The sequence below is a fragment of the Chelonoidis abingdonii genome, chromosome 3 (genome assembly GCF_003597395.2).
Source record: "Chelonoidis abingdonii isolate Lonesome George chromosome 3, CheloAbing_2.0, whole genome shotgun sequence".
Lineage (NCBI taxonomy): Eukaryota > Metazoa > Chordata > Testudines > Testudinidae > Chelonoidis > Chelonoidis abingdonii.
In genome coordinates, this window is record NC_133771.1 from 148,790,104 (window position 1) to 148,816,232 (window position 26,129).

Consider the following 26,129-nt stretch of genomic DNA (forward strand, 5'->3'; position numbering starts at 1 on the left):
AGCATTTTTCTTCTGCATAGTAAATTTTCAAAGCTATATTAAGTGAACGTTCAGTTGGAAACTTTTGAAAGAACAACCATAACATTTTGTTCGGAGTTACAACATTTCAGAGTTGCGAACAACTTCCATTCCCAAGGCGTTTGTAACTCTGAGGTTCTACTGTATAGCACAAATATTTTGCATTAGAATTATGATGTTAAATGTAACCCTTGGTATTCAGAGAATGCAACAGAGCCAAATTAGTGATGCTCTGGAAACCCCAACTTTTTTTTGGTAAATAAATTCTCAATCTTAACAGCATAAAGAATTGTGCACACTGAATGACCTTATTTATGTAAGAAAAAATTATACTGAAACACACATTTGAAATGTGTACTTTAGCAGAAGTTGCACTCAAAGAATCACATCATTAAAGCAAGGATAATACACATTGCATTACAAATCAGTTTCTTAGAATGTACAAAGTAGTATCATTTTAAGAAAGGTCTTGGATCCAAGGGAGATGTTGACTGTCTCAATAGATTCAACCATGAATCAACACATTCACCTGCACTGCAAACCCTAGATGAGACGGATAATTTAAGATCACAGAGACATTCAAGTAAAAGGCATGCTAGTTTGACCACTGACTAATAAGAGCTTTTATTTCACTGTTCTTCATTCCAAACAAATGAATGTCAGTAATGCATCTGAATCTCTTTGTAAAATGTTAAAGTTAAAAGCTAAATTTATTAAAAGTTGCTAAAAGTTAACATTATTTTGCTAAAGAAAATGAAGGAAACAGAATATTTGCATAATCACTTCCAAAGGTTTTTAACTTCTTTATTTCTTAACCAAATTATCACACACAAAGCTAAAATGATTTTCTTCACTGTGGATTATGGCAGATACAAGCCAAATCTGAAGTTTAAAACAAATACAAAATTACTCAAGTACCAGGAAAGATTGCAAAAATTGTTAACCTTATATAAAAGAGGTGATCCCTGCCTTGAAGAGCTTACAATGTTTACAGACATGACAAATGAGAGCAACAAAAAGGGGTGGGAATAGGGAAAAGTATAAAAGTTACAATAAGTTCACACATCTATACAAGGTTTGCTACGTGAACATCTCAATAAATCCACAACCCTGTGTGTGCGCATTCCTCTCAGACTAAGCTTCCTATAATGCTTACCACTTTGGTTAAATTATTTGTATTGTAGTAACACCCACAATCAGCACCTTATTGCACATTACATAGTCAGAAAAAAATTCTGTCCCCAAGAGCTTGCACTTTAATTCAATGTATTTTTCGATAATGCCATCTTGCTTTCAACCCTCAAAACTTTATTTTCCTCTTTTACTTTTCTTCAGCCTCTTATTTTTCCCTTCAGTAACAGGAGTGTAATGATTACTTTATATGTACCAGAGCTATGGGAATACCTAATGAAACGTTTGAAATGGAAGTCTAAGATGGCAACTCTCTGACAGGGAGCTACAAGCATGGCCTTCCGTATTCTGCATTTGCAGAATTTGCTATGAAATCCATCCCTTAGCATAGACTTATCTCCTGAGCTGCAACTTTCATTTTATGATTTTTTAACCATTTATGGTTGTGAAGAAAACACAAAAAACATAAATCAAGATAAATCAATGCAGTGTTGTCTTTGTGAGTCAGCAGGGAACCTAAAACAGATAAAAGACATCTGAACTAGCCCATATTAACTTCTATGGGGTGTTTATTTTGAAACCTAAAGATTACAGCTTAAATGCCAATATGGTTAACCCAATTCACTGATAATTATTTTAGCAGAAACATCCAGTAAATATGCTTACCCCATAATCCCAAATTGCCTCTGATGCCTACAGGTGCCAAAACAGGGGATGTTCATTGGATCTTTCCATCTATATTGTGAAAAAACCACCCCTCTGAATGACAAAAGTTTTAACAATGAAAAGTGCGGGTGTGGATAGCACTTCAGCTGCCACCTCTCGTTGGAGGTGGTTTTATTTTGCACCAGGAAAGCTCGCTCCCGGTGCTAAAGAGCGGCTACACAGTGCACCTTACAATGGCAAGGCTGCAGTGGCACAGCTGCGCTGTTGTAAGGTGCACAGTGTGGACATAACCTGAGATACAAAACCTCTAGCAAATCAGACGCTCTGTTAACGTATTTTCCCCTCTCCATCTCATTCTGAATAAACTGGAGTGGCTGTCTGCTTCTAAGCAATGTCCTGTGATCTCTGGGGCAAGCTGACCCTAAATTCTATTGCAAGATCTGCAGGACTACGATGTGTGTATTAAAGTTGTCATTGAATTTCTAGTCTATTCCCTCCCCCACACATCTAGTCCCTCCCTCTCCCCTTCCCCCCATACAAGAATTTTCATGACAAAATAATAGCTTCTCTGCTTCTACCCCACCCTATTTTCAAATTTTCTTGCATTAGAAAATGAGATGATCTGGCTTTTTCTGCCGTTCCTCCATCCAACAGCTTCAATCAACTCTACTCAGTGCAGCACTATAAAAAGCAGGGCTGCAGCACTTTAATAATGTGGTTATCACAATAAAGTTTACTATCATATATATAGCCAACAGCAAAACATGTCATAACATGACTTCCACCAGGGTAGATTTTGCAGTGTACAGTCTTTGATGATGCATCTACGTTAACCAAAGCTATTGTAAGGGCAAAGATTGCATGACATTTTTGACTGGCTTTCTTATCCTTACAATGGTTCAGCTCATCCCTCATCCCCACAGCAATATGCCTTATCAATGGGCTTTTATTAATGTATTCTGGGACTCTTCAAGCACCTCTCCACAGCACTCAGCATCTTACTCAGAGCTCATGACCTCAGATACATTCCAAAATGGAGGCCTACAAGGATGGATGCATTCTGGAAGTTTAGTGCAAGGTATCCCAAAATTCACCTTCCTTCATTCAGTATCGTCATAGCTGACTCTGACTTGCCAGCAGCTGCAACTTTTCACAACAGCTTTGAATTTCAAATGAGATTATAAGGCAATAAACTGTCGCCCAGCTGATGACAGCTGGAAACGGCAATGAGCAGCCCAATCCTGGGACATGGTAAGCCAAACATTCCTCCAAAAGCAGACCTGGAGTGAGCAGCAGCATTACAGACCAGATACGACGTTCATTGTGCCTGCTTTACAGTGACCAGCTGTCCCCGAATGAAAGGCAGTGGCCCTACTCTAACTGGATGGCAGTATAAAATAGCATTAGGAAGCTAGGGTGACAGCAAGTACCTTACACTTTGCTGATAAGTCGCTGATCAGGACTATTGTGATAGAAGTATGCAGAGCAGCAAAAGAGTTCTGATTAGTATTAAAATTAGAGTTGACCAAAAATAGATTTTGCCACATACAACATGCACACTTTTGAGAACATAGGGTTGTATTAGAGGGCAGACTATGGAATACTTTTTTCATTTAACTCTTGATATCATGCTTTCCCTTTTGCTATCAAGCCTTTAACCAGTTTATATCAACAGAGACACATTGCTTCAACTACTGTAACACCAAGGTCATAAAGTAGCCATATGTATTTCAGATTAGGGATGTAAAATGTTAACAGGTTAACTGATTAACCAATAAGCATCAGTTTTATTGGTAAGGTACTCCAGTTAACTTTTAAACTCCGCTGTGGGATTCCACTCCCAGCCCCACATCCTGGGCTCTGCACAGGGCAGCAGCAGAGCCACCGGGCATGCAGGGCCAGCAGCGGAGCCTAACCATTAAATGTTTACCTGGTAAAATTTAATAGCTTAAACGCTTACATTTTTTTACGTTATTTACATCCCAACTTCAGATAGGTGAAAGAAAGGTGGAGATAATTTTTGCCTTGCGCAAGACCTCTGTGAAAGCAGGAAGAAGATTTTATACAGCAAAGAGTTCAGAACAAGAAAAAAGTACTACATGTCAGCAGCCTATGCTTCATGAGCCTAGTATTGCTACCAGTGTCAGGGAAATTCACATGATGAGAACTTTAGCCAGAGCATCTTTAGAAGGGGAAGAAAATATTAATTGAAATCAAACAACCTACAGAGCTGCTTTAGAGCTATTAATTAAGCTGTGTATCATTTGACAGCAGTTGTCTGCATCCTCATTATGGATCATGCCTGGATTACCATATCAATCGCTGTTGAAAAAGAATGGGTGGGGGGCACTAATGTTCTTTCCATTGCATGAGGATGTGTCAGTTTTAGTGAGAAAATGAAATAAGATTCTGTTGAATAATCTAGTCTCAACAGAAACTGTAACATTATATGTCATGAGAATTTGGGAAAAAATTAAATCTAAAAACACAAGTCTGCACTAAACACCTGTAACAATCCCATCTACTAGTGGTGGAAGACTTGTTAAATTTAATATTTTTCTACTGGGCTACTGATGCCACCTGCAAAACATAGCAGAGACAATGATATGACTTTACTAATACTGGACTCAATTAAAGTTCATGGGACCATCCTGAGAGAAGACTCCCAATAGGGAAAGACTGATATGCAAGCTTCTGCTTTCACTGCTCCTCTGAGGTACATATAACTGGAGCAGGTGGAATAGGAGCTCTCTTAACCCTTAATTTAAGCAGCAGACTGCTGAATCCAATAAAAAGATTTCCCCCAACAGTTTAGACATCTGAGTTAAATCAGAAGAAAAAATCAGATGTTTTACATGGGCACTCTAAGTCTCTTTCTCTCTCAAATGCTCAGGTTTTGCTTATTTGGTATATGGTATGTGTGATGTCATAATCCTACTAGTCTCCAGCAACCTAAAGTTAGTTCTAGGTAAAACAGTACAACCAAGACTTGAACTTCTAATGCAAATAATCAAGCAGAAAAAGTATAAAAAATAAGTTTTGGTTTTGGTTGTTTTTAAGAGGAAAACAAGGCACAAATGCCAAAAGTATCTTCCTTTTTAAGATATGCTAGAACATTCAGATTTGGGAAAAGCAGTATAAACCGCTGAAAATCTAAAACTTCAAGTTCCAGTTTTAAAAAAACAACACATTGTTATAGTACAACAAGGGAACTCTTGATTAAAACTGGAAGGCAAGAAATGTAATACTAATGAAACATTTTACACAGTAACTAAATTAACCTGTGGATTCTGCCACAAAATATTTTCCATGAGCTTAGCAGGATTTTTAAAAGAATTAAACATTTATACTGTATAGCCATGCAAAGCTCTAACCAATAGCCAAAGTACTGGTGCACTAAGATAACACTGCATCCTTTACATTCTGCTTGCTTTCAGAAAAAAATTATCAATCATACTGAGTAGATTTAGTTTGGGGTATTTTAGGGCTGTCCACTGATTAATCGCACTGTTAAACAATAATAGAATACTATTTATTTAAATATTTTAGATGTTTTCTACATTTTCAAATATATTTATTTCAATTATGACACAGAATACAAAGTGTACAGTGCTCACTTTATTTTTTATTACAAATATTTGCACGGTAAAAGGCAAAAGAAATAGTATATTTCAATTCACCTAATACAAGTACTGTAGTGCAATCTCTTTATAATGGAAGTTGAACTTACAAATGTAGAATTATATACAAAAAATTAACTGCATTCAAAAATAATACAATGTAAAACTTTAGAACCTACAAGTCCACTCAGCCCTACTTCAGCCAATCGCTCAAACAGGTTTGGTTACAATTTGGAGTAAGATAATGCTGCCCACGTCTAGTTTACAATGTCATCTGAAAGTGAGAACAGGCGTTCACATGACACTGTTGCAGCCAGCATCGCAAGATATTGACGTGCCAGATGCTCTAAAGATTCATAAGTCCCTTCATGCTTCAACCACCATTCCAGAATACATGTAACCATGCTGATGACGGGTTCTGCTAGATAATGTTCCAAAGCAGAGTGAACAGATGCATGTTCATTTTCATCATCATGAGTCAGATGCCACCAGCAGAAGGTTGATTTTCTTTTTTGATGGTTCAGGTTCTGTAGTTTCTGCATCAGTCTGTTGCTCCTTTAAGACATTTGAAAGCATTATCCACACCTCATCCCTCTCAGATTTTGGAAGGCACTTCAGATTCTTAAACCTTGAGTCAATGGCTGTATCTCTCCTTAGAAATCTCACATTAGTACCTTCCTTGCATTTTGTCAAATCCGCCATGAAAGTGTTCTTAAAACTAACATGTGCTGGGTCATCATCAGAGACTGCTATAACAAGAAATACATGGCAGAATCTGGGTAAAACAGAAAAGGAGACATATAGTTCTCCCCCAAAGAGTTCAGTCACAAATTTAATTAACACATTTTTTTTTAACGAGCATCATCAGCATGGAAGCATGTCCTCTGGAACGGTGGCCGAAGCATGAAAGGGCATATGAATGTTTAGTATATCTAGCATGTAAATACCTTGCAATGCCGGCTACACAAGTGCCATGCGAACACCTGTTCTCACTTTCAGGTGACATTGTAAATAAGAAGCAGTCAGCAGTATCTCCTGTAAATGTAAACATCTGTGTTGTAATTGAAATCAATATATTTGAAAATGTAGAAAAACATCCAAAAATATTCAGTAAATTTCAATTGGTATTCTATCGTTTAACAATGCGATTAATCATGATTAATTTTTTTAATCGCAGTTCATTTTTTTGAGTTAATTGCGTGATTAATCAACAGACCTAGTTTTTTTTAAATGAAACTTTCGATTGTCATCACTTTCTGCACTCATCCAGGAAAGCTTCCTACTCACCACAAGTCGGCAGATTTTTCAAGTCTTGTACTTTCCCATTCCTAACTATGACAAATGAGATTCAACACTATGAAGTGCTTAAAATAAAATACTAGTATATATGCATTTATTATTTTAATTCTTAATTCATAGGAGGGAGTTAAAATAGTCAAGCTAAGTAAACAGTGCAATCTTGTGGACTGGCACATGACTAGTTACTGTCCCTCAATACAGTAATAAGTACACTTAATGGCTGGCACTAAAACAAGTTTTCTTCCTGTCAGTGTGAACCTTGGAGGGGAATGGAGAACATTTAGACTAATTTACAAATACAGTCAGATTTGATTTATCATCCACCAGACTATATTGCCTTCTTTAAAACTGTGATATGGAACAAGTATATATCCTCCCTTCCTTACCTTATACAAGGAAAATTAAAACAATGATTCAAAAGACACTGGGCTCATTTGATTAGCCACTGTTTCTGACAAATCCTGATCAGCACAAGTTTTATCTACACAAAAACGAGGATTTGGCCCTGTGAGACAGAAAGTTGAGTCTGAGGGACTATTCATGACGAGCATATATCCTGCTATTAGAATATATACTTCTACATTACTGGATGCCAGCATAGCATATAAATCAGACACAAAGACAAAACTTATATAAACCTAATATTGCAAGTATAGGCATGAAAACACTAGAATTATGTGTGTGATTTTTCTTTATATCTTTTTAAACTTAAATTATCCTATCCTAGGCTTGAAGTTCTATTTTAGATATGTAAAAAGAACACATAAGCAGTGGGTTCCACTAATTTCATTAATAAAGATAAATCAAAATTTGAACAGAATGGAATCTCTACAAAGTCACTGAAGGACAGAAATTGAGATGTACAATTAGCAACCACCACGCTGCAACAAAAGCCACATTTTGTGCATTCCCTTAAGAAGCCCTTCTAACAAGCTTTGCAATTTACTTGCTTTACTGCAAACAATCTTTTAAGTCTCCGTTCATTCTTTTCTTCCATCACCCAAAAAAAGTTAACCAGCACTCAGTCTACATACTTTAAATTACAGAGCAAAAACTCCACCCAGATCCTCAAAGCAGTACTTCACTTCAACAATCTGCTATCCCAATGAGGTCAATGGGAACCTCAACAAGTGAGGTACTGCTACTGTGTAGCTCAGAGGAACAATTTGGCTCTGATAAATGTACGCTAAATATAATTCAAACTGAAAAGAAGTATGCTATAGGCTACAGAGGTCTATTGTATGATACTACTGGTTATACCAAGAGAAAGACTATAAACTTCATATTTAGGGTGAGATATACTGAGGGTCTGAATTCTTCATTTGGGATGTCTCAAAGTACCTGTTCAGAGTATATTCCAGTGGTGGCCAACCTGAGCCTCAGAAGGAGCCAGAATTTACCAATGTACATTGACAAAGAGCCAAAGTAAATGTCAGCAGCCCTGCATCAGCTCCCCGCCCCCGACTCCTCCCACCCAACGGCAGCCCTGCAGATCAGCACCACCCCCCTCCCTCCTGATTAGCTGTTTTGTGGCATGCAGGAGGCTCTGGAGGGAGAGGAGTTAGAGCACAGCAGGCTCAGGGGAGGGGGCAGGAAGGGGTAGAGTAGGGGCAGGGCCTGTGGCAGAGCCAGGGGTTGAGCAGTGAGCACCCCCCCGCCTCAGCGCACTGGAAAGCTGGCACCTGTAGCTCCAGCCCCAGAGTCAGTGCCTATACAAGAAGCTGCTATGATGTTATTGACATAATCTGGGACCATACAGAACATGGTTGCAACCAAAGTCCTGTAGTGGCACCAAATCTTGAATAAAGGGGTAAAATGAGGCGACTAAGACCAGGTTATGGATTGCTGGTTATGATTATGCTTTCTGTATGCATGTGTCATTTTTTAGTTGAAGTTATGAATATTGGCTCTATACTGTCTGTACTTCAAACTTATGCTATGCTTCTGGGTGACATCCCAGACAAGTTGCTGTTAGCTCTGCCTAGCCTGCTTGATGGCCCATTAAGGACCATCAGCTATACAACTGACCCATTGAGAGAAAGAAGCTATGCCTTGTAACTCAGCAAAGTGTGCAGGAACTGCCCACATGACTCCAGACTTCAATTTGCTGTAAATTTTCCACATAGAACAAAGAGGTGTTCTACACCTGGAAAAGACTATAAAAAGGCTGATGCCTCATCTCCATCTGGTCTTCAGTCCTGCTTCTTGAACTCTGGAGGGACTTTGCCTACAAATGGAAGCTCTGAGGACTGGAACGACCCATCCCAGTGGGCGGATGTACTCCAGAGACTTGATTGAACCTGCAGTTTAATTCTTATCATGCTACAGCTGAACCAAAACTTTGCCATTCCTGGTATTAATTGATTCCATTTCAACCAATTCTAGCTTCATCTCTATCTTTTGTCCTTATGAATAAACCTTTAGATTAGCCTCTCAAGACCTGGGCACCAGCGTGATTTGTGGGTAAGATCTGATTTGTATATTGACCTAGGTCTGGGGCTTGGTCCTTTGGGATCGAGAGAACTCTTTTTTTCTTTTACTGGGGTGTTGGTTTTCATAACCATTTGTCCCCATAATGAGTGGCACTGGTGGTGATACTGGGAAACTGGAGTGTCTAAGGGAATTGACACTTGTATGACTGTGGTTAGCCAGTGGGGTGAGACCAAAGTCTTCTTTGGCTGGCTGGTTTGGTTTGCCTTAGAGGTGGAAAAACACCAGCCTTGGGCTGTAACTGCCCGGTTTTAAGCAATTTGTCCTGAACTGGCACTCTCAGTTGCGTCCCGCCAGAACTAGCATTGTTACAGCTTCATATTAACTTCTGAAGAGTCACATGTGGCTCTGGAGCCACAGGTTGGCCACCCCGATATATTCAGTGATCCACCTAAAGAAAAGTCTGAAAAATTGTATTCTAGTACATTAAGCAGTTTGCCATTTTAAGATTATGTAATCTTAAATCTCACATTTTAATTATTAACACCATGTTCCATCACAGTGTTGTCTAAGTCTAGAGTGCATGTAAGAAAAAGAATTCATGAAAATAATGTGATTATCCAACACTTTTTGTGATATTCATTTCCACAATTTCTCTGGGAAGGACTTAAAAACAAAACCTATCAGTTAATATTCCATGTTTAAGGAAAGAAACACAGATACAAGTGAGAGATTATTTGATTACTCCTCCAGTGACAGAAAAACAGGTGGAAAAAAAAATCTGTGGCCTGTTGACCTCCAGATGAAGAATGGTAGGACATCATTAACTTGTAAGAGCCAATGATGACTCTCTACAATCAAGTCCTAAAAAAAGGTGGAAGATTAATAGTAAGAGAAAACACACTCATTTTGCTCAATATCTTGAAAGTTCATAAAAAGTTTAATTTTATTTTTAGGTTTTGCACAGACTGTAGTTAAAATAAAGCTTTAAATAAAAGTTGTACGTGGAAGGCTCCTGCTAGTGCTCACCATTTGGTAAAATGTTGCACAGCACCAGTGGGACCCACAACTTTACTACTCCATATGAAGCTCCTCTCCACATTACCCACTGGACCAGACACTAACTGCTCCAGGGTGCAGATCTCCATAGGCTCTTGCATGTGTGCACAAACAGAAAAACAAGAAAAAGGTTCTCAAATGGTCTATAAAGGTCCTTGTTTCCGGAAGACACCTCACACAGCCTTTGCTAGCACCAGAAAATCAGTCTAACAATCCCTACATCCTGACAGTCATTGACACCAATATTGGGCTTTCTTGAATTCTTTTGTGACACAATAACCATATCACTACCATACCTCACTTTACTGTGCTCTTCACCTACCTTGTCTTTCTACCCCCCCATCCGCACTTTGACTCATTACCACATCAGTGCTTAGGTACTATGGAAAAAGGTGCTTTAGACTACCCTCTACTCTTCCAGTTCTTTCCTTACACGCCTTACCTCTCCATCTACAGTCCTCCTTCCACCCCACCCCCCAAAAACACCCTGTCACATTAAGTAAATGCTAAAAAAGAATAAATTACCACCATAAAAGGTGCTCAATCAAAAACATAGGAATTTTAGTAGTATAGCCATGAGTATCCCTTTCATTTACCCTCCCCTGTATCATTACTTGCCTCTTAAGACTGTCAGCTCTTAAGAGCAGAGACTGTATCTATTACTATCAGTCTAGCAAACTGTAGGCATTATATACATGTTAAATAAAATATTTATTAAACTAGAAGGGTAGGACACAAAAGCCATTTCAATGCTACTCTGAACTCTATAGCAGCTATGATTTCAATATAACCCATACCTTTAACTTCCTAAAAAGCTCTCCTCAGAACATTTTTTAAGCTAAACAATAACAGGTAGCTTAAAAAAAGAAACTTTCCAAACTTTACAAATAAACAGACCTCACTGAGGAACAGACTTTTCATTCAACTGGGGAAGAGGGATTGAAAATAAAAAATGAAGTTAAGCAACTATAATGAAGAGCTTCTCGCTGGCATCTGCCAAGATTTTTGCAGCCTATTTAAGCATCTATTCCCTTCTTGATACACAGTGTTCCAACTGAGTTGGACAGACTCGGAGGCTGCATCTGGTCAAGTTTGCAGAAGAGAGAATGTGTCTTATTAAAATATAAACATCAGAAGTGTATAAAGAATGAAAACTAAGGACCCAAAACACTGCAACCCTTAACCACAGATTACCACATACTCAGGGAATCCTAGTGATTCCAGTGGGACTATTCACTGCTATTATAAATAAGAGCTGCAAGAACAGGCACCAAATTTACCTCTCTGACTATGTCTTCACTGGAGAGTTAGACTAGGTCCATGACCCCAGTTAGCCAAGCCTGCCTGCAAGCATCCACACTGCAGAGCCATACTCAGGGTGGATAACAATCAATGTGGTGTTTTTTTTAATAAAAAAAATCAGATTTTTTCTTTAATTTAAATTGGATTTTTTTTTTGATAATATGCTTTTTGAGGAAAAAACCTATCTAAAGATAGTTTTAATTAAGATACATTATAGCTCAAAGATATCTCATCATGCAATAGGGATTATAAATTCTAATTCTATAGGATGAAACAATATATCCATGTAATGTTTAAAAAAAGTTTTGTAAATGAGTTCAAATAGTTCATGGATTAGGGACTCAATCTTATGGGGCTCCAGGGGCTTCTGTATAGATTATTTAGATTAATCTTTCTATCTACCCAATGGGACTCAGTGCTCAGTCTAGAAGATACCACCAGAGATGCCTAGTTTTGTAGTTCTCAAACTGTGGATTTGTCTCCAGAGGTAACATGCTTGTTAACAGAGAAAAGGGTTTTATGTAAATACATAGAGGTGAGAAATATCAGACCTCAACTCTATTGTTTCTCTGCAAATTTGCGTACACAGAGTCAATCCCTTACCTCTCTCTAAAAGTGCATACATTCTAAAAGTTCAATGAATAGAAGATTGTTGGGGGCAGAATAGATCTAGACAAGGAGAAGTCATCTGGAGACATCTGTGAGAAGCGAAGGACATATACCTGATTTGTTAAAATACACCTCTACCCCAATACAATGCGGTACTCGAGAGACAAAAAATCTCACTGTTATAGGTGAGACCACGTTATAGCAACTTGCTTTGCCCCCCCTCCCTGTTCCTTGTTCCCTGACCGCCCCCTCCAGAGACTCCTGTTCCTAATCACCCCCAGGATCCCACCCTCTACCCAACCTCCCTGTTCCCTGACTGCTCTGATCCCTATCCACCCCATCCCCTGACAGGCACCCACCAGCAGTGGCGGGAAGCGGAGCAGCCTGGCTCCAGTCCACTCCACTCCGCCAGCTCCCAGCCACGGCACTCCACTTCCCACCATCAGTGAGCGCGGGGAGGTTGAGGTTGGGGAAAGGATGCCCCCCCGCACTCACCTGCAGTGGGAAGCAGAGGGACGTGTTCCCAACCCGTTCCGCTTTCCTTGCCCCAGCCCCAGCCCTGTCACTGAGGGGCAGCTGGGGAAAGGTCCTGCACTCACCTGTGGCAGGAAGCGGAGCACCGCGGCTGGGAGGTAGCAGAGCGGAGCAGGCTGGGGCCACGTTCCTCCACTTCCCGCTGCCAGTGAGTGTGGAGGGCGTTCTTTCCCCAACCTCCCCCCACTTACCGGCAGTGGGAAGCAGAGCGACACGGCCCCAGTCGCTCTACTCTGCTACCTCCCAGTCACAGCGCACCACTTCCTGCTGCAGGTGAGTGCGAGGAAGCTGGGGAAAGGACGCCCTCCGCATTCACCTGTGGCAGGAAGCGGAGTGCTGCGCCTGGGAGCTGGTGGAGTGGAGTGAGTTGGGGCCAGGCTGCTTCACTTTCGCTGCTGCTGGTGAGTGCAAGGGGATCCCTTCCCTCAAGCCCCCTCCCCTGAGCAACACGGCTGGGGATGGGGCGAAGGAAGTACAGTGGGCTGTTCCCGGTCCCCCACTAATCCCCCGAGACACTCTGGGACTGCATGGGCCCCAAAGGTGCCCTTCCACAGCTCCTACCCCACAGACCCTGGGGGGGGGCGGCGGGGAGCCCCTGACCACCCCCGAAACCCTCCGCCCCGGCCTGGACCAGCACCCTTAACACGCTGCTCTGCATGTCAGAGCTTTACCACGTTGTATGCGAACCCACATTATACCAGATTGCGTTATATTGGGGTAGAGGTGTATATGTTTGCTGTTAAAGAAAAAAATCCAGAATACTTAACATTGTTGGTTTTGTTAAATAAAATAATTTAAATGTTTGTCCGGTGATGTTCTCCTCAAAAGAAAATCCTCCAAATATTAATGGTCAACCTATTGAATTAGAGATAATTCACCTCACAATGACTTCATAAATATCTGCTTTAATTACCTTTGCTAAATGAAATAACCAATCAATCATTCATTTTCTGATGTAGCTGTAAAACTAATCTGAAAAGTTTTCAAAATAAATCACTGTTTAAAAATGTATAGTGTATAACCTTCTAAAAATGAAAACTACATCTCTCTCTGAGTTGTGAAGAATATGTCTTAAGGTTATAACAACCAACAAGAATGCACTTTTATGTAGAAAACCATGATTAAATCGAGTCTTCCTGACTAGTGATTTAAATCAATTTGACTTAAATCAAATCCATCCTGGCCACACTTACATCAGACTCATGTAGACACATCCACAGTGGAGCTACAGCAACCAGGGGAAGGTGCTTTGATTTCTAGGGGCATATCTCAGGATTCTTAGCATCTCACTAACTGAGTCACTTTAGGATGTTTTATGGTGCATTGTGGGCCAACTTGTCTGTTTTTTGAACTCCTGTGCAGAGGCATCCTTAGCCTGCCAACAGATCAAAGTAAAAGCACTTCTGGGTGTGCATGCTCTGTCCCTTCCAATACCGGAAAGGAATGGTTGCAACACAGTACAATGTTATTTCTGCTTTTGGCTGCTCTGTTAATGCAGCAGGATGCAAATAGAAGATATGAGACATAGCACAGGGCATTATGGCAGCAACCTGCAACCCTAAGAAGATCATGCATGCTGGGTGCATGGCATAGGAGACAGATAATGCCTGTTGTGATTGTTGTGGATTCCTCTTAGGTTGACCAGTGGTCTGATGCAGGACCACAAGCATAGAGTGGCAAGACTACATAATTATGTGTTTCTGGGATGAACAGGAGTCGCTCTAGAACTTTTGCTCAAGAAAGGCCACCTTCACAAAAAGCAGCAGAGTGTCCTGTGGCACCTTATAGACTAATAGATGTTTTGGAGCATGAGCTTTCGTGGGTGAATACCACTTCGTCGGATGCATCCAATGAAATGGATATTCACCCACGAAAGCTCATACTCCAAAATGTCTGTTAGTCTATAAGGTGCCACAGGACTCTCTGCTGCTTTTACAGATCCAGACTAACACGGCTACTTCTCTGATACTTGACACCTTCACAAAGCCATGTAAAGAGCTCGCCTGACCTTCAAATGAGGGAGGCCATATCAGTCCAGAAGTGGGTGGTTATTATGGTCTTCTGAAAGCTTACTACCCCAGACTGCTACAGCTCTGTGGCTAACAGGGTGACCAGATGTCTCAGTATTTAACTCTTTGTCCCATGTTCCAATCAACGTACAATCGGGACACCATTTCTTCCGATATTCAGGTAAGGAGGCAAGCAGGAGGGAGGCGCTGACTTCATGGGTGCTCCGGGGCTGGAGCACCCATGGGGAAAAATTGCAGCCAAGCTTCCCCGTTCTTGCCTCCTTCTTCCCTCCCAACCCCCAGCGTGCTGCATCCCCACCCCTCCTCCCGCTCCCAGTGCTTCCTGCCACCTAACAGCTGTTTGTTGGCACTTATCGCTTTCTGAGAGCGGGAGGAAGGAGCAGGGACACAGCACATTTAGGGGAGGAGGGGAACTGCAGAAGGGGCAGAGACTTAGGGGAAAGGGGATGGAATGGGGGCAGAGCGAGGGCAGGAAGAGGCAGGAGGGCGAGCACCCACCTGGCAGAGGGAAAGTCGGTGCCATAGGGGTTAGGGGCAGATGAAGAGGCATGCGAGTAGAGGGTGAGGAGGCAAGTGGTGGTGATGGGGGACTGAGGGATGCAGCAAGCCAGCAGCGGGCCAGGGGATGAAGAATGGCATAGTGGGGGGGGGGACTTGGAGCAGAGTGGAGGCAGAGCCTGGGAGGAGCAGGGATGGGCTGTGAGTGGGGCTGACAGCATACTAATGTGTCCTGGTATTTTAGTGTTTTGATCTGGTCACCCTAGGGGCTAACCAGTTTTGCCATGGCAAGTCTACTGTTGGGGTAGAGGCAGTGGATGCGTCTGAGGTCATGGGACGGGTGACCATCACCAGCAGTGCTCCATTCTTGTCAAACAGGGGTATGGCAAGTGGTTTCCCCTGCCCACCCCCCTGCTCCCTGACATCTCCCTTTTTCTTTAAAACTCCACCCTGTGGAGCCTTCACACCAGGCCCTGATGGTGGGCAGCTAAGTTCTGCACCTTGGGGTGCTAAATAGCTGCATCCCTTCCTGCCTGAGTCCCCCCTGCCCCTTTAAGGATAAATGAAAGAATAGAACCAAAAACACAAGTTTCTGGTCCACATAATCACCAATCTCTCCTTTGCAGACTCGGTCAGGTCACAGGCAACATGAGCTCCTGGGCTATTATTTACCCAGAGCAGACATCTGTTCCCTTCTACTGCTTGCCCCATTCTGAGCTGGTCTGCTTCCCCTTTTAAGCTCCACCTCCAGCTGACGCAGAGTCTGTGGGTGCTACCGGTAGGACGACCAGATAGCAAGTGTGAAAAATTGAGACAGGGTATGCGGGTGGTAATAGGTACTTACACAAGAAAAAGCCCCCAAAAAATCAAGACTGTCCCTATAAAATTGGGACATCTGGTCACTCTAGCTACCGGGTTCCAGAACTGCTCCTTAACCCCTTGTTCTCTAATGTGGTGTTTGCACAACCAATACAGGCCATTATTGCTGTGGTTTACCCAAAGTGAATAATGCTAACGTTCTTGAACTAATAGCTGCTGAAACATGAGATATTACTGGCATGCATGTACACGGTTGCCCACCACAAGGAGCACAACCAGAAAGTATACTACTTGCGCATTATGCAGATCTTGATCAATCACACAGGCCTGTTCACGAACACCAATGTGGGCTACACCAGCAAGATGTATAACACCGAGGAATTCATGAGCTCTGGCATACCTGTTTGGCCCAAAAGAGCCTTATTCCACCCAAATGACATGGTTAACAGTGGGCACAGAAACCCCCCTGATATTTTAGAGGACCTGTCTACCCTCTGCTTCCCAGGCTCATGAAGTCATATGCTGATGTCAGAGTACTGGGCGGAAAAAGGTTTAACTGAGCAGTGATCGAATGGAGTCAGAACATGCACTTGGCCAACTGAAGGCAAGATGGCATAAACTATAAATCTGTTTGAATGCCAGCATGCCCAATGCCGTTCATATTATTATGGGTGTGCTGGGCACTACATAACATTTGTGAGGACAAGAGAGCTCTTACTGGGGACGTGCTCAAGAGACTGCTGTTTTGAAGGCCCAGTAAAGGCAACCAGAAAGCATACCTCTGATGACTAGGGATGGGTCCAGGAGAAGTAAGGGATGCTTTGCGTGCGACATCCTTGCACTGCTGGGGGAGATGAACGGGAAATGTGATATCATGTAGTGTTTAGTACACTTACCAATTTGTTACTGCTTTTATGTAATTCTGAGCAACCTATTAAACCTTTGGATAGAGGTTCCAGCCTCTTCCTTGTTTCCCCAAGCATTCACACGCCAATAGTGAAAAAATACTTTATTATGCAGTAGTACAAATATACTTTAAGAACCATACAGGCAGCCCAGTTGGCAACAAGTGGGTAAATTGTCACAATCAATGCCATCTCACTGAAAATGGAACTGCACATCAGTGCACCTGGCCTCCTTGTTCCACAAGGCATGAGAGTTGCATGAATGGAAGCTGCCCATATACACTTCCATTCTAGGAGTACATGGAATGACTAATAACCAACACCAACCCCAAGTTGTCCATCAGCTGCAGGACATGGTAGCACAGAGGAGTGTTCACTGATACTGTTGTCTGAGCAACTGACTCCCCCGATGGCAGCAAGCTGAAAAACAGCTCCTGCTGCTGCTGCTGTCAGTCCTGTTCCCTCATCCTTTGATCATGCTCAAGATAGTCCATGACCAGTTTCTCTCCTCCTTCCTGTTCTGCCCTAGCTGTTCCTTCCGGAACTCAAAGTGCACACCTAAATTGCATCCAAAGTCATTAGCCATTTCTTGCACCAGGTCCTCCTTTTTCCTTTTCCCCTAGAGTTCTTTCCCCAAGAAGCCTGGGCCAAGCAGAGGTGAAAGGTCCTAACAAGACAATGAAAGAGTATTATATTTTTGACCATGGAAAGAAAGAAAAAGGTATCTGTTTTACATTCTGCATAATAGAAAGGCCACAAGTAAATACTTCTCTTTACTTGGTATGACTTTACTTCAGCCAAAACATACTTAAATGATTAGAAACAGTTGTATCCCAGGTTACCAGTCCACATATGCAATTTAAGTATTTTATATTATTAAAATATTTTTAAAATTGTGCAGGGCAAAAGGGATAGTAAGGCCTACATGACCAAGGGCCTGTTATTAGCGATAGTCCTAACATTATTTCACAATGCAACAATGTTGGGTGATGTTGATCTACTGGGGATCCCAGACTGGAAGAGGATCAGCTTTATATATGCCAAGTCCTTATTTAACTGCCTGGTACCTGATCAGCATATCAACGACTGGACAAGGCTAGTAAGCTACAGGGATAGGTATAGCAAGTTTACCCTGCTGAGGAATTTCACTGACTAAATCATCAAGCATTATCAGCTAGGTGTGAGAGTGTGTGTGTGTGTGGGGGGGAGGGAAATGGAATTCCGCAAACATAAACAAGATACTGAACTAGGAGGATGCACAGCCTTGCTATAAATAGTTCTCCTACCCCACCCCAATCCATCTCCCTTGGCCTGGACAACGTGTCACAAACCAAGGAGGCCAAATACCTCCTTCACCAAGGGACACTAGTGCTAATCCCAGTATAACAGTTATAAACAGAGCGCAGAGTACCCATATCATATATGCAATCATTCCTGTTAAATCTGTAATCCCAATGTTGAATAAGTGTGTTATCAACAACCAGTTAAATCTTAGAATAAATCACTAGTTGCATGTTTAAATTCCATCCCATTCCCATCCCGGAATCCAACCTCGATCACACATGGATGGAGTAGGAAGAGGGAAAAAGCATCGCTTCCACTCTCAACTGAAGCTAATGCCACCTCATAGCATGCAATATCCTCTGTAATAATATTTGCGCTGGTCAAAAATAAGCAAACCCCACCCCACAATGACGATAAAGGTGATAGCTGTCTCTTACCTGACTGTGTCTCCACCTCTGACTCTGCTTCCTCCACATTCCATTCCTTGGGTAGATCCTTGAACAGGTCCATGGAATCCAGCAAAAGGACATCCTCCAGTAACTCTGGCCATGCGGTCTGCTCCAGGTCTTCTGCCACGACGGTCTCCTCTACCCCCAGTCTAAATATCAGACCATTCCACTTCAAAAAGCCCATCAAGCCTGGCACTGGGCTCTATACTCACAACAGCATTGAACATCTGGTCAAAAACCTCATAGTAGGGGCAGGTAAATGAGGAACTGCAGGACATTCAATTGGTGTCCTTCGCCTTGCAGTAGGTATCATTGAGGTTTTTAATTCTCTCCCAACACTGAATTGTCATCCATCTGATCCCTCTTCTCCCCCAGTCTCTTTGAAATATTCCTGCAGAGATGCAAATTTCAACTGCATCTCCCAAAACTGTATTTCCCTTACTGTACTCACACCAGAGAACAACCAGAACCTTGATGTGATCCTCCAGCCAGCTAGCAGCACCCTGAGACGGCATCTTACCATCCTGTTCAAATGAGCTGAACTTTGCAGAAATGGAGCATGCTGAATGAAGGGTTAAATGCCAACCAAGTGTACGTAAAGCAGCAGGTGACTTCTGGTGTGAAGGAGGTAAGTAGGAAGAGAGTAGGTAAGAGGACCAGAAAATATAGGCCCTGCAGAACTCTGGGAACACACTGGAGGACTATCATAACCCAATCTTCAGTTGTATCCTCACTACAAAGTAGGCAGGTTAGATCCCGCATTAAAGTGAAACCTGGACTTTCATCTATACCTCCTGCCAGACAAGCACGCCCAGATTCAAAGAACATTCAAACCTGGATTAAAGCTTTGCATATGCGTGGACAATGGGGGGGGGGAGGGGCTAAAATCCAGTCAAGCTATCAAACAATGGCTCTTTCCCTTCAAATGTCTTATTTCTTAAAAACCTAACTAAAAGAAATAAAGTAACAATAAGGCTCCATCCACACAACAAATTTTGACCACGATTTTGTGCCTAGTTAGAATATGGTCCAGTCTGAGTTCAAATGTCAGCTTTCCACCTTCACATGTGCGTCTGTGTCTTCATATCTAGCGCTCTGCTCATTTTCTTCCTTGAGAAAAGTCTCTGGCCAGCTATCCCATACTGTCTTCACAGTCAATACCCAGAACACATGCATACAAAAGCACGTAGGGCAATGCACTCTTAAGATGTCCTACTGCAGAGAACTGGGTGAAGCACAACTGAACAAAACTAGTTACACAGGCTTGTTGAGGTGTACCATCTGCCCAAACAGTGTGTGCTGAACCAATACAGAGAGAGAGTTATGTGTCAGCTTAGGCATTTCTTAGCTGACTGGGTAACTAAACTCTAACTGTGTTGTGTGCAGACAATAACCATGTTTAGCTCCAGCCATGCAGTTGCAGCATGGCCAGGTTTAAATATAAGGGGGGGAAAGGGGATTTTTTAAATCACTTTCCTAATTAGGTTAATAAATTGATATGTCATGTGAGAAGATAATTTAGTAACCTAATTAAATAAATGCAATCTGGGTAAGTTAATGTTACCATGAAAGACAATTTTTGAATGTCCTCACTTGTGTTGAAATATGTAACCTCATATTCAAATACATTTATTATTTGAGGTGTCTATACAGAATAGTTAGTAAAGCAGTAGAATTTTATTTTTTAGATTTAATTGAAATTTGATCTTAAGTCTTTTCCAGGAGTGGATCAAATCTACAATTTTTCCAACTGAAAGACTGCTACTACGCTGAACTAGATGGACAATTCCAGGAAATAAAACTCAAGTTACAAAATATCCCCACTAAAGTGAAGCTACTCATTTCATTTCATCTCTGTCTCTCCCTCTTATGTTTTCCTGTCTTTGTGTCTTTCCTCCTGGATTATCCTAGACCTCAACATTTCAAAAAGCATGTGACAAAACTTGTTCTTAAATTTGGATGTGTTACCAGGCCATTAGTACAACTTCCTTTGTCCAGCTCAACTTTCACCACCTTCCTTCACAATCACCTGTTTCTTGCCACCACATATAGTACTTTCCTCAAGTGCCAGCAGACAGCTTGAAACTCATCAGATCACTATCTATCACTTTACTGCTCTCACTGAAAGGGAGAAGCCATGTGCAATAGCCAATGACAGACTCCTTTACTGCTGTTTGGACTACAGGAAAAGACATTGCTAGTGTCTCTCTAACCCCACCAACTCTATAGAGTGCACCCAACACCTGCATCTTCTACTTCCCCAAAGGGCCAGCAGAAAGAATAGGAAAAACACACAGAGATCAGATGAGTTTCACTTTACTTTTATTCACAATGCCATCAGAAATGGGCTAGATGAAAAAGCAACAGCAGTTCAAATGCTGTCCGCCCGTCCCCCCACCTCCGCCGTAAGATTTTATTTTTTAAAATGCAGGAAAAACTGCTATGATGGCTAGAATCAAAGATCTTGTGGGACAAGCAGCTAATATATGACACCTACATAATTAAATTCACTATGGAGGTTGGAGGGCAGAAATAATAGTATTGTTTTTACAATATTAAATGCTATAAAAACATTTTTGTTTTGGATTATTGCATCAACATAAAAATAAAAGCTAGCTAGTCTATAGTATCTGACAGTGAGTTCCCACATTATCAATCTCAATAGTGATTTTCAGTAAGATGACAGGATGGGATGGGAGAAGAGAAACAGCAATGGAATTGAAAGCCAAAAGTTTTTTTTAAAAAAAACAAAACAAAACAAAAAACTCTTTTTGGTCCACTTACATTAAGAGTTTTCATCTCAGCTTTGAGAATTAAGCAGTTGACATAATGGGTGTAAAATTACTTAACTTTATGAGGCAAGACCACATACATATACCCATCCATTTATGCACTCCACTTCGTAAGGAGTTTCATATGCAAGAGACACAAAGGTATAACCAACCTATATAAGCCAGTTTTAATATACATTATGATAACATGTTTGACTACATATGCCATTACAAAGTAAAATCCCAGTTAGTGTTTTTTGGCCTACAAAACACTAATGCTTGGCTCTTTGAAATGAATTACTCCACAGACTATTTTAAGATAATACAATGCAATCACCACACAGTATAAAGGGAGGTGGAAGAGAGAGGCTCCATTAAATCATCAGTCCATCTAAACAAAGTACAGGATTGGTCATCAATGTAGCCTTCTATTCCTTCTGTTCTACTTAGGTTCACACATCTGACTGCATTCTGAGCATCTTCGGTATATGTTTATTAAGGTTACACCTTACCTACATTTAAATGGGGGCTTTAATCATTACATGTTCTACCATAACTCAACATTAGAAAGTTATTTCAGGAACCTGCCTTATAATCTGGTTATTCCATAATTGTCCACTAGTTTTCACACCTGTAAGGTACCCAGCATCCTCCAACACCATCGGAGGTATTATACGATCTCAGACCACTCGTTTGATCCTGATATAGCAATTCCGACGTTTCTATCATCAATTTACATTTCTCTTTCCTAGTCATACCACATTCCGCTGTCCGCCTCGATGCTTTGGGTACAGCGGTGCCTGGGACACGGGCAGCTCCGGTCAGCCAGTTAGCGGCACAATGAGCCCTTCCAGTTCTCTTTTACTAGCCAGTTTGCTCTGCAGACGCACTCGGGGATTCGCTGCACGGTTTTACATGGGCTGCACGTGCCGCCCGCGGGCTTCGGAGCGTGTTCCTCTGAGGGAACTGCTTTTCCTAGCGTGTGAACTGCCGCCTCCCCGCCGCGGCTCCCAGTATCAGCACGGGAGGCGGGGCCTTCAGCTCCCACCCCGGGGAGGGAGGCAGGAGCCCTGCCGGCGGCGCCGGGATGAGCGGCCGCGGCGCCTACCTACTCCTCCGGAGTGAAAGCGCTGACTCAGCTTCCGGCTCCAGCCGGGCCCCCAGACCCAGCGTGGGGTTGGGAAAAGGCCGCGGAGCCTGACACCCGCCAGCACTGCAACTCCCGGGACCACACCACATACCGCAGCCGAGGCCGATCAGGCCCCTCGTAGTGTCCGCCCGGCAGCTGCCGCTGCCCCGGCCCCGCGGCGGTGACACCCTGCAGCGACCCCCCGCCCCCCAGCGAAAGGCACCACTAGGGCGGCCCCTAAACCTCCTGCCCTCCCCGGCCTCCCCCCTGTGGCCGGGGCTGAGCCCGGCCGGCCCCGCTACCTGAGGCTGTGTACCAGCTGCCGGCGTGGCTGGCCTCCCGGCAGAGCACTCGGTTGGACATCTTGGTGCCTGAGCCGCCTATGGTGTTCGGGGGTAGGGGGCAGGAGACGGGCCCTGCCGCGGCGGCAGCGCTAACCCCCTCCTCCCCCGGCAGAGCCCGAGCCCCCGAGAGGGGGGGCGGCGCTGCCGGAGGCGCCGCGGACCCGGGCGGCTCGGGGAGAACCGCTGGGAGAGGCAGGAAAAGGCGGCTCGGCCGCAGACACGAACCGGGCGGGGGAGAGGAGCCGGCCTGGGACAAAGCCCGAAGCAACCGCCGGCTACTCCGCGCTATCGGGTGAGGGGAGGCGAAGAGGAGGCCGCGGCAGCCGGGTTTGGCCCTCTTCGACTCCCGTGGAATGCGGATTGCACAGAAGCGGACAAAGCGGCTCTCCATTGGGTGAGGAAAGCAAAAGCCCGGCCGCGATTGGACGCCTTTGTTTTCCCTCTTCTTCCCCCGCCCCACAGGACGGATCGCGGCCTGTGATTGGACAGCGCTGCTAGAGTGGAGCGGAGCGGAGCGATGGAGGCCGGGGGTGTAAAGAACCACAGGCAGAGAACCAGCGTGGATTGGTCAGCAGGGTTGCCGTGGCGATGGCTTCTGGCCTCGCTGATTGGAGAGTTGGTGTCTCTGTGGTGGCAGGGCAGAAGAGGGCAGGGTCGTGTGGGGAGGCTGGGGGGACTCCTAGGGAGCGAGGCTCCGGGCGGGACAGGGGAACTCCCGGGCTAAGCAGTGGGGGCCTAGAGCCGGCTGCCTGGGCTTTGCCGGGCCCTGCCTTACCCAGCCGAGCCCCAGTGCGGGCCACGGCGGTAGCCGGCAACGCTCCCCCTGGCCCCACTTTCAGTCGGGCTGGCTGCCCGCACACCACGCTTCAGCCCCGGGGGCCCAGCGGGCTGGGGCCTGCCGTGGCACTAGCTGAGGTCCAGTGAGGGGACCCTATATCAATCCCCCTTATTCTGTGATACCTGTGTTGGCCCTGCACAGCGAACGGAAGTAAAGGTAATAAACAAAACCATTTTTGTCATTTAAGGCAGCAGATTTCCCTGATTTTCTTTGCTAAGAGGATGTCATTGAGTAAAAAGATGCCATTTTTATATAGTCATTTTTCAGACTAGAGCCACACTTTGAGAAGTAGAAACTTTTGGCCATTTTCTGATCTCAGCCACACTAATGTAAATTACAGTTACTCCATCATGAGTGTATTTACTCCAGATTTACACCCAAGTAATTTATAAAAAACTGGCAGTAGGCAACATGATTTTAAAGTTCTTTTGTTCCATTTACACTAGCAATCAAAACCTAAATTTAACAGATTTTAGCTACAACTAAGTTTAACTTATACTTCAGCACAGTTCTTAAACTCTTGCCGTCTTATGTAGATAGAGTCTTATGTGTCTGTCAAAGTTTCTTTCCCCCCCACTTTGAACTTTAGAGTACAAATGTGGGGACCTGCATGAACACTTCTAAGCTTAATTACTAGCTTAGATCTGGTAACACTGCCACCAGCCAGAAATTCAGTGTCTGGCTCACTCCCTGTCCCCCCCAAACCTTCCCCTCCCTGGGTTGCCTTGAGAGGCTTCACCAATTCCCTGGTGAACACAGATCCAAACCCCTTGCATCTTAAAACAAAGAGGAATTAACCATCTCCTCTCCTTTTCCCCCACCAATCCCTGGTGAGTCCAGACCCAATCCCCTTTGATCATAAAACAAGGAAGAATCAATCAGGTTCTTAAACAAAAAAAAGCTTTTAATTAGAGAAAGAAAAGGTAAAAATCATATCTGTAAAATCAGGATGGAAAATACTTTACAGGGTACTCAGATTCATATAGCCCAGGGGAAACCCCCTCTAGCCTTAGATTCAAAGTTACAGCAAACAGAGGTAAAAATCCTTCCAGCAAAAAGAAACATTTACAAGTTGAGAAAACAAACACAAGATTAACACACCTTGCCTGGCTGAATACTTACAAGTTTGAAACATGAGAGACTGATTTAGAAAGATTTGGAGAGCCTGGATGTACGTCTGGTCCCTCTTAGTCCCAAGAGCAAACAACAAACAAAACAAAAAGCACAAACAAAGACTTCCCTCTACCGAGATTTGAAAGTATCTTGTCCCCCTCCTATTATTGGTCCTCTGGTCAGGTGTCAGCCAGGTTTACTGAGCTTCTTAACCCTTTACAGGTAAAAGAAACATTAACCCTTAACCATCTGTTTATGACAGTGTCATATTATGGAGGGAAACTAAAGTTCTTTTGAGGGTAAAGAATGGCTTTCCTGTGTGAGGTACCTCAGTCTCACCCTCTCCATAGCCACAAGAAAGTGATTCAGCCTCCAGCATCTCTCCTCTCTCTTCACCGCATCCAATCCATCAAAAATAGGCGAGGAGGTTTATGAACAAGGTTTCCATACCAAGTTACATCAATATGTGTAAGCGTAACTAAAGTGAGGAAACAGAGTTCACTGTTCCCCTAATGGCACCATAATAACCATGTGGTCTCTGTTACAGATGTATCCAGCTTTATTTACTAATTAAGCACCAACTGTACTTTTGGCACTTTAGAACAAAGACATGTCCTGGCCCTCAACAATCTTAGACTCCACTGACCCATAGTGGGATGCTATGAGTTGGAATTCACAAATTATTTTGCTGTGGCCATTTGTGAACGCCTTACAAAAGAAGTATGTTTTGAGAAAGGATTTAACTGAAAGGGGGGTTTAATAGTGCATAAAAAGAGGACAGCTGTTCCAAAATCAACAATCACTAGGCCTGCTCCTATAAAGCAAGCGTATTTAGGGAAAGATGAACTTGTTTTGTCTGATTTTCAGCCCTCTTAAAACACAGATCAAATACTTGATTCAAACTTTCTGGAGCTGGCATTTCACACAGGAAGAACTCTGTGAAGATAAACTGGGATTTTGGTGGTGGGAAGAAAGAAAATCATTCCTCCTCCTCTGCTACGTACACACACATTAGTAGGGCAATCACTTGCACCAGCTTTTGGCATAGGCTTTCCTTTAATTACAAAAACATGGTTTTCAAATTGAATCAATCTTGAAAATAAAATGAGTTTAAATTACACAGATCAAGCTGACAAAAATGTAACTAGCTTGCAAATCCAGCTAGATAGTTGCAGAAGTTTACAAAAATAATTTCGTGCAGGTTATATATCCTTATGTTACTGTCTACATAAAAGATTCAAAGAGGTAAATGAATGTTACATTACAAGCTCTCAAAACCTC

General features: G+C 43.0%; 1 protein-coding gene across 2 annotated transcripts in view; it reads right to left on the minus strand.

The window, feature by feature from the left end:
* MEMO1 (mediator of cell motility 1) overlaps window positions 1-23,265 on the minus strand; it is a 63,432-nt gene extending 40,167 nt beyond the window's left edge. Inside the window, exon 1 of one of the 2 annotated variants that reach the window (XM_032788661.2) lies at window positions 22,856-23,265. In XM_032788661.2, the coding sequence (XP_032644552.1) occupies window positions 22,856-22,916 (61 nt within the window). In that variant the 5' untranslated portion in view covers window positions 22,917-23,265. Of the gene's footprint in view, window positions 1-18,641; window positions 18,925-22,855 lie in introns of those variants that run through there. The other variant, XM_075064214.1, reaches the window with a different exon arrangement.
* Window positions 23,266-26,129: the final 2,864 nt, after the last annotated feature.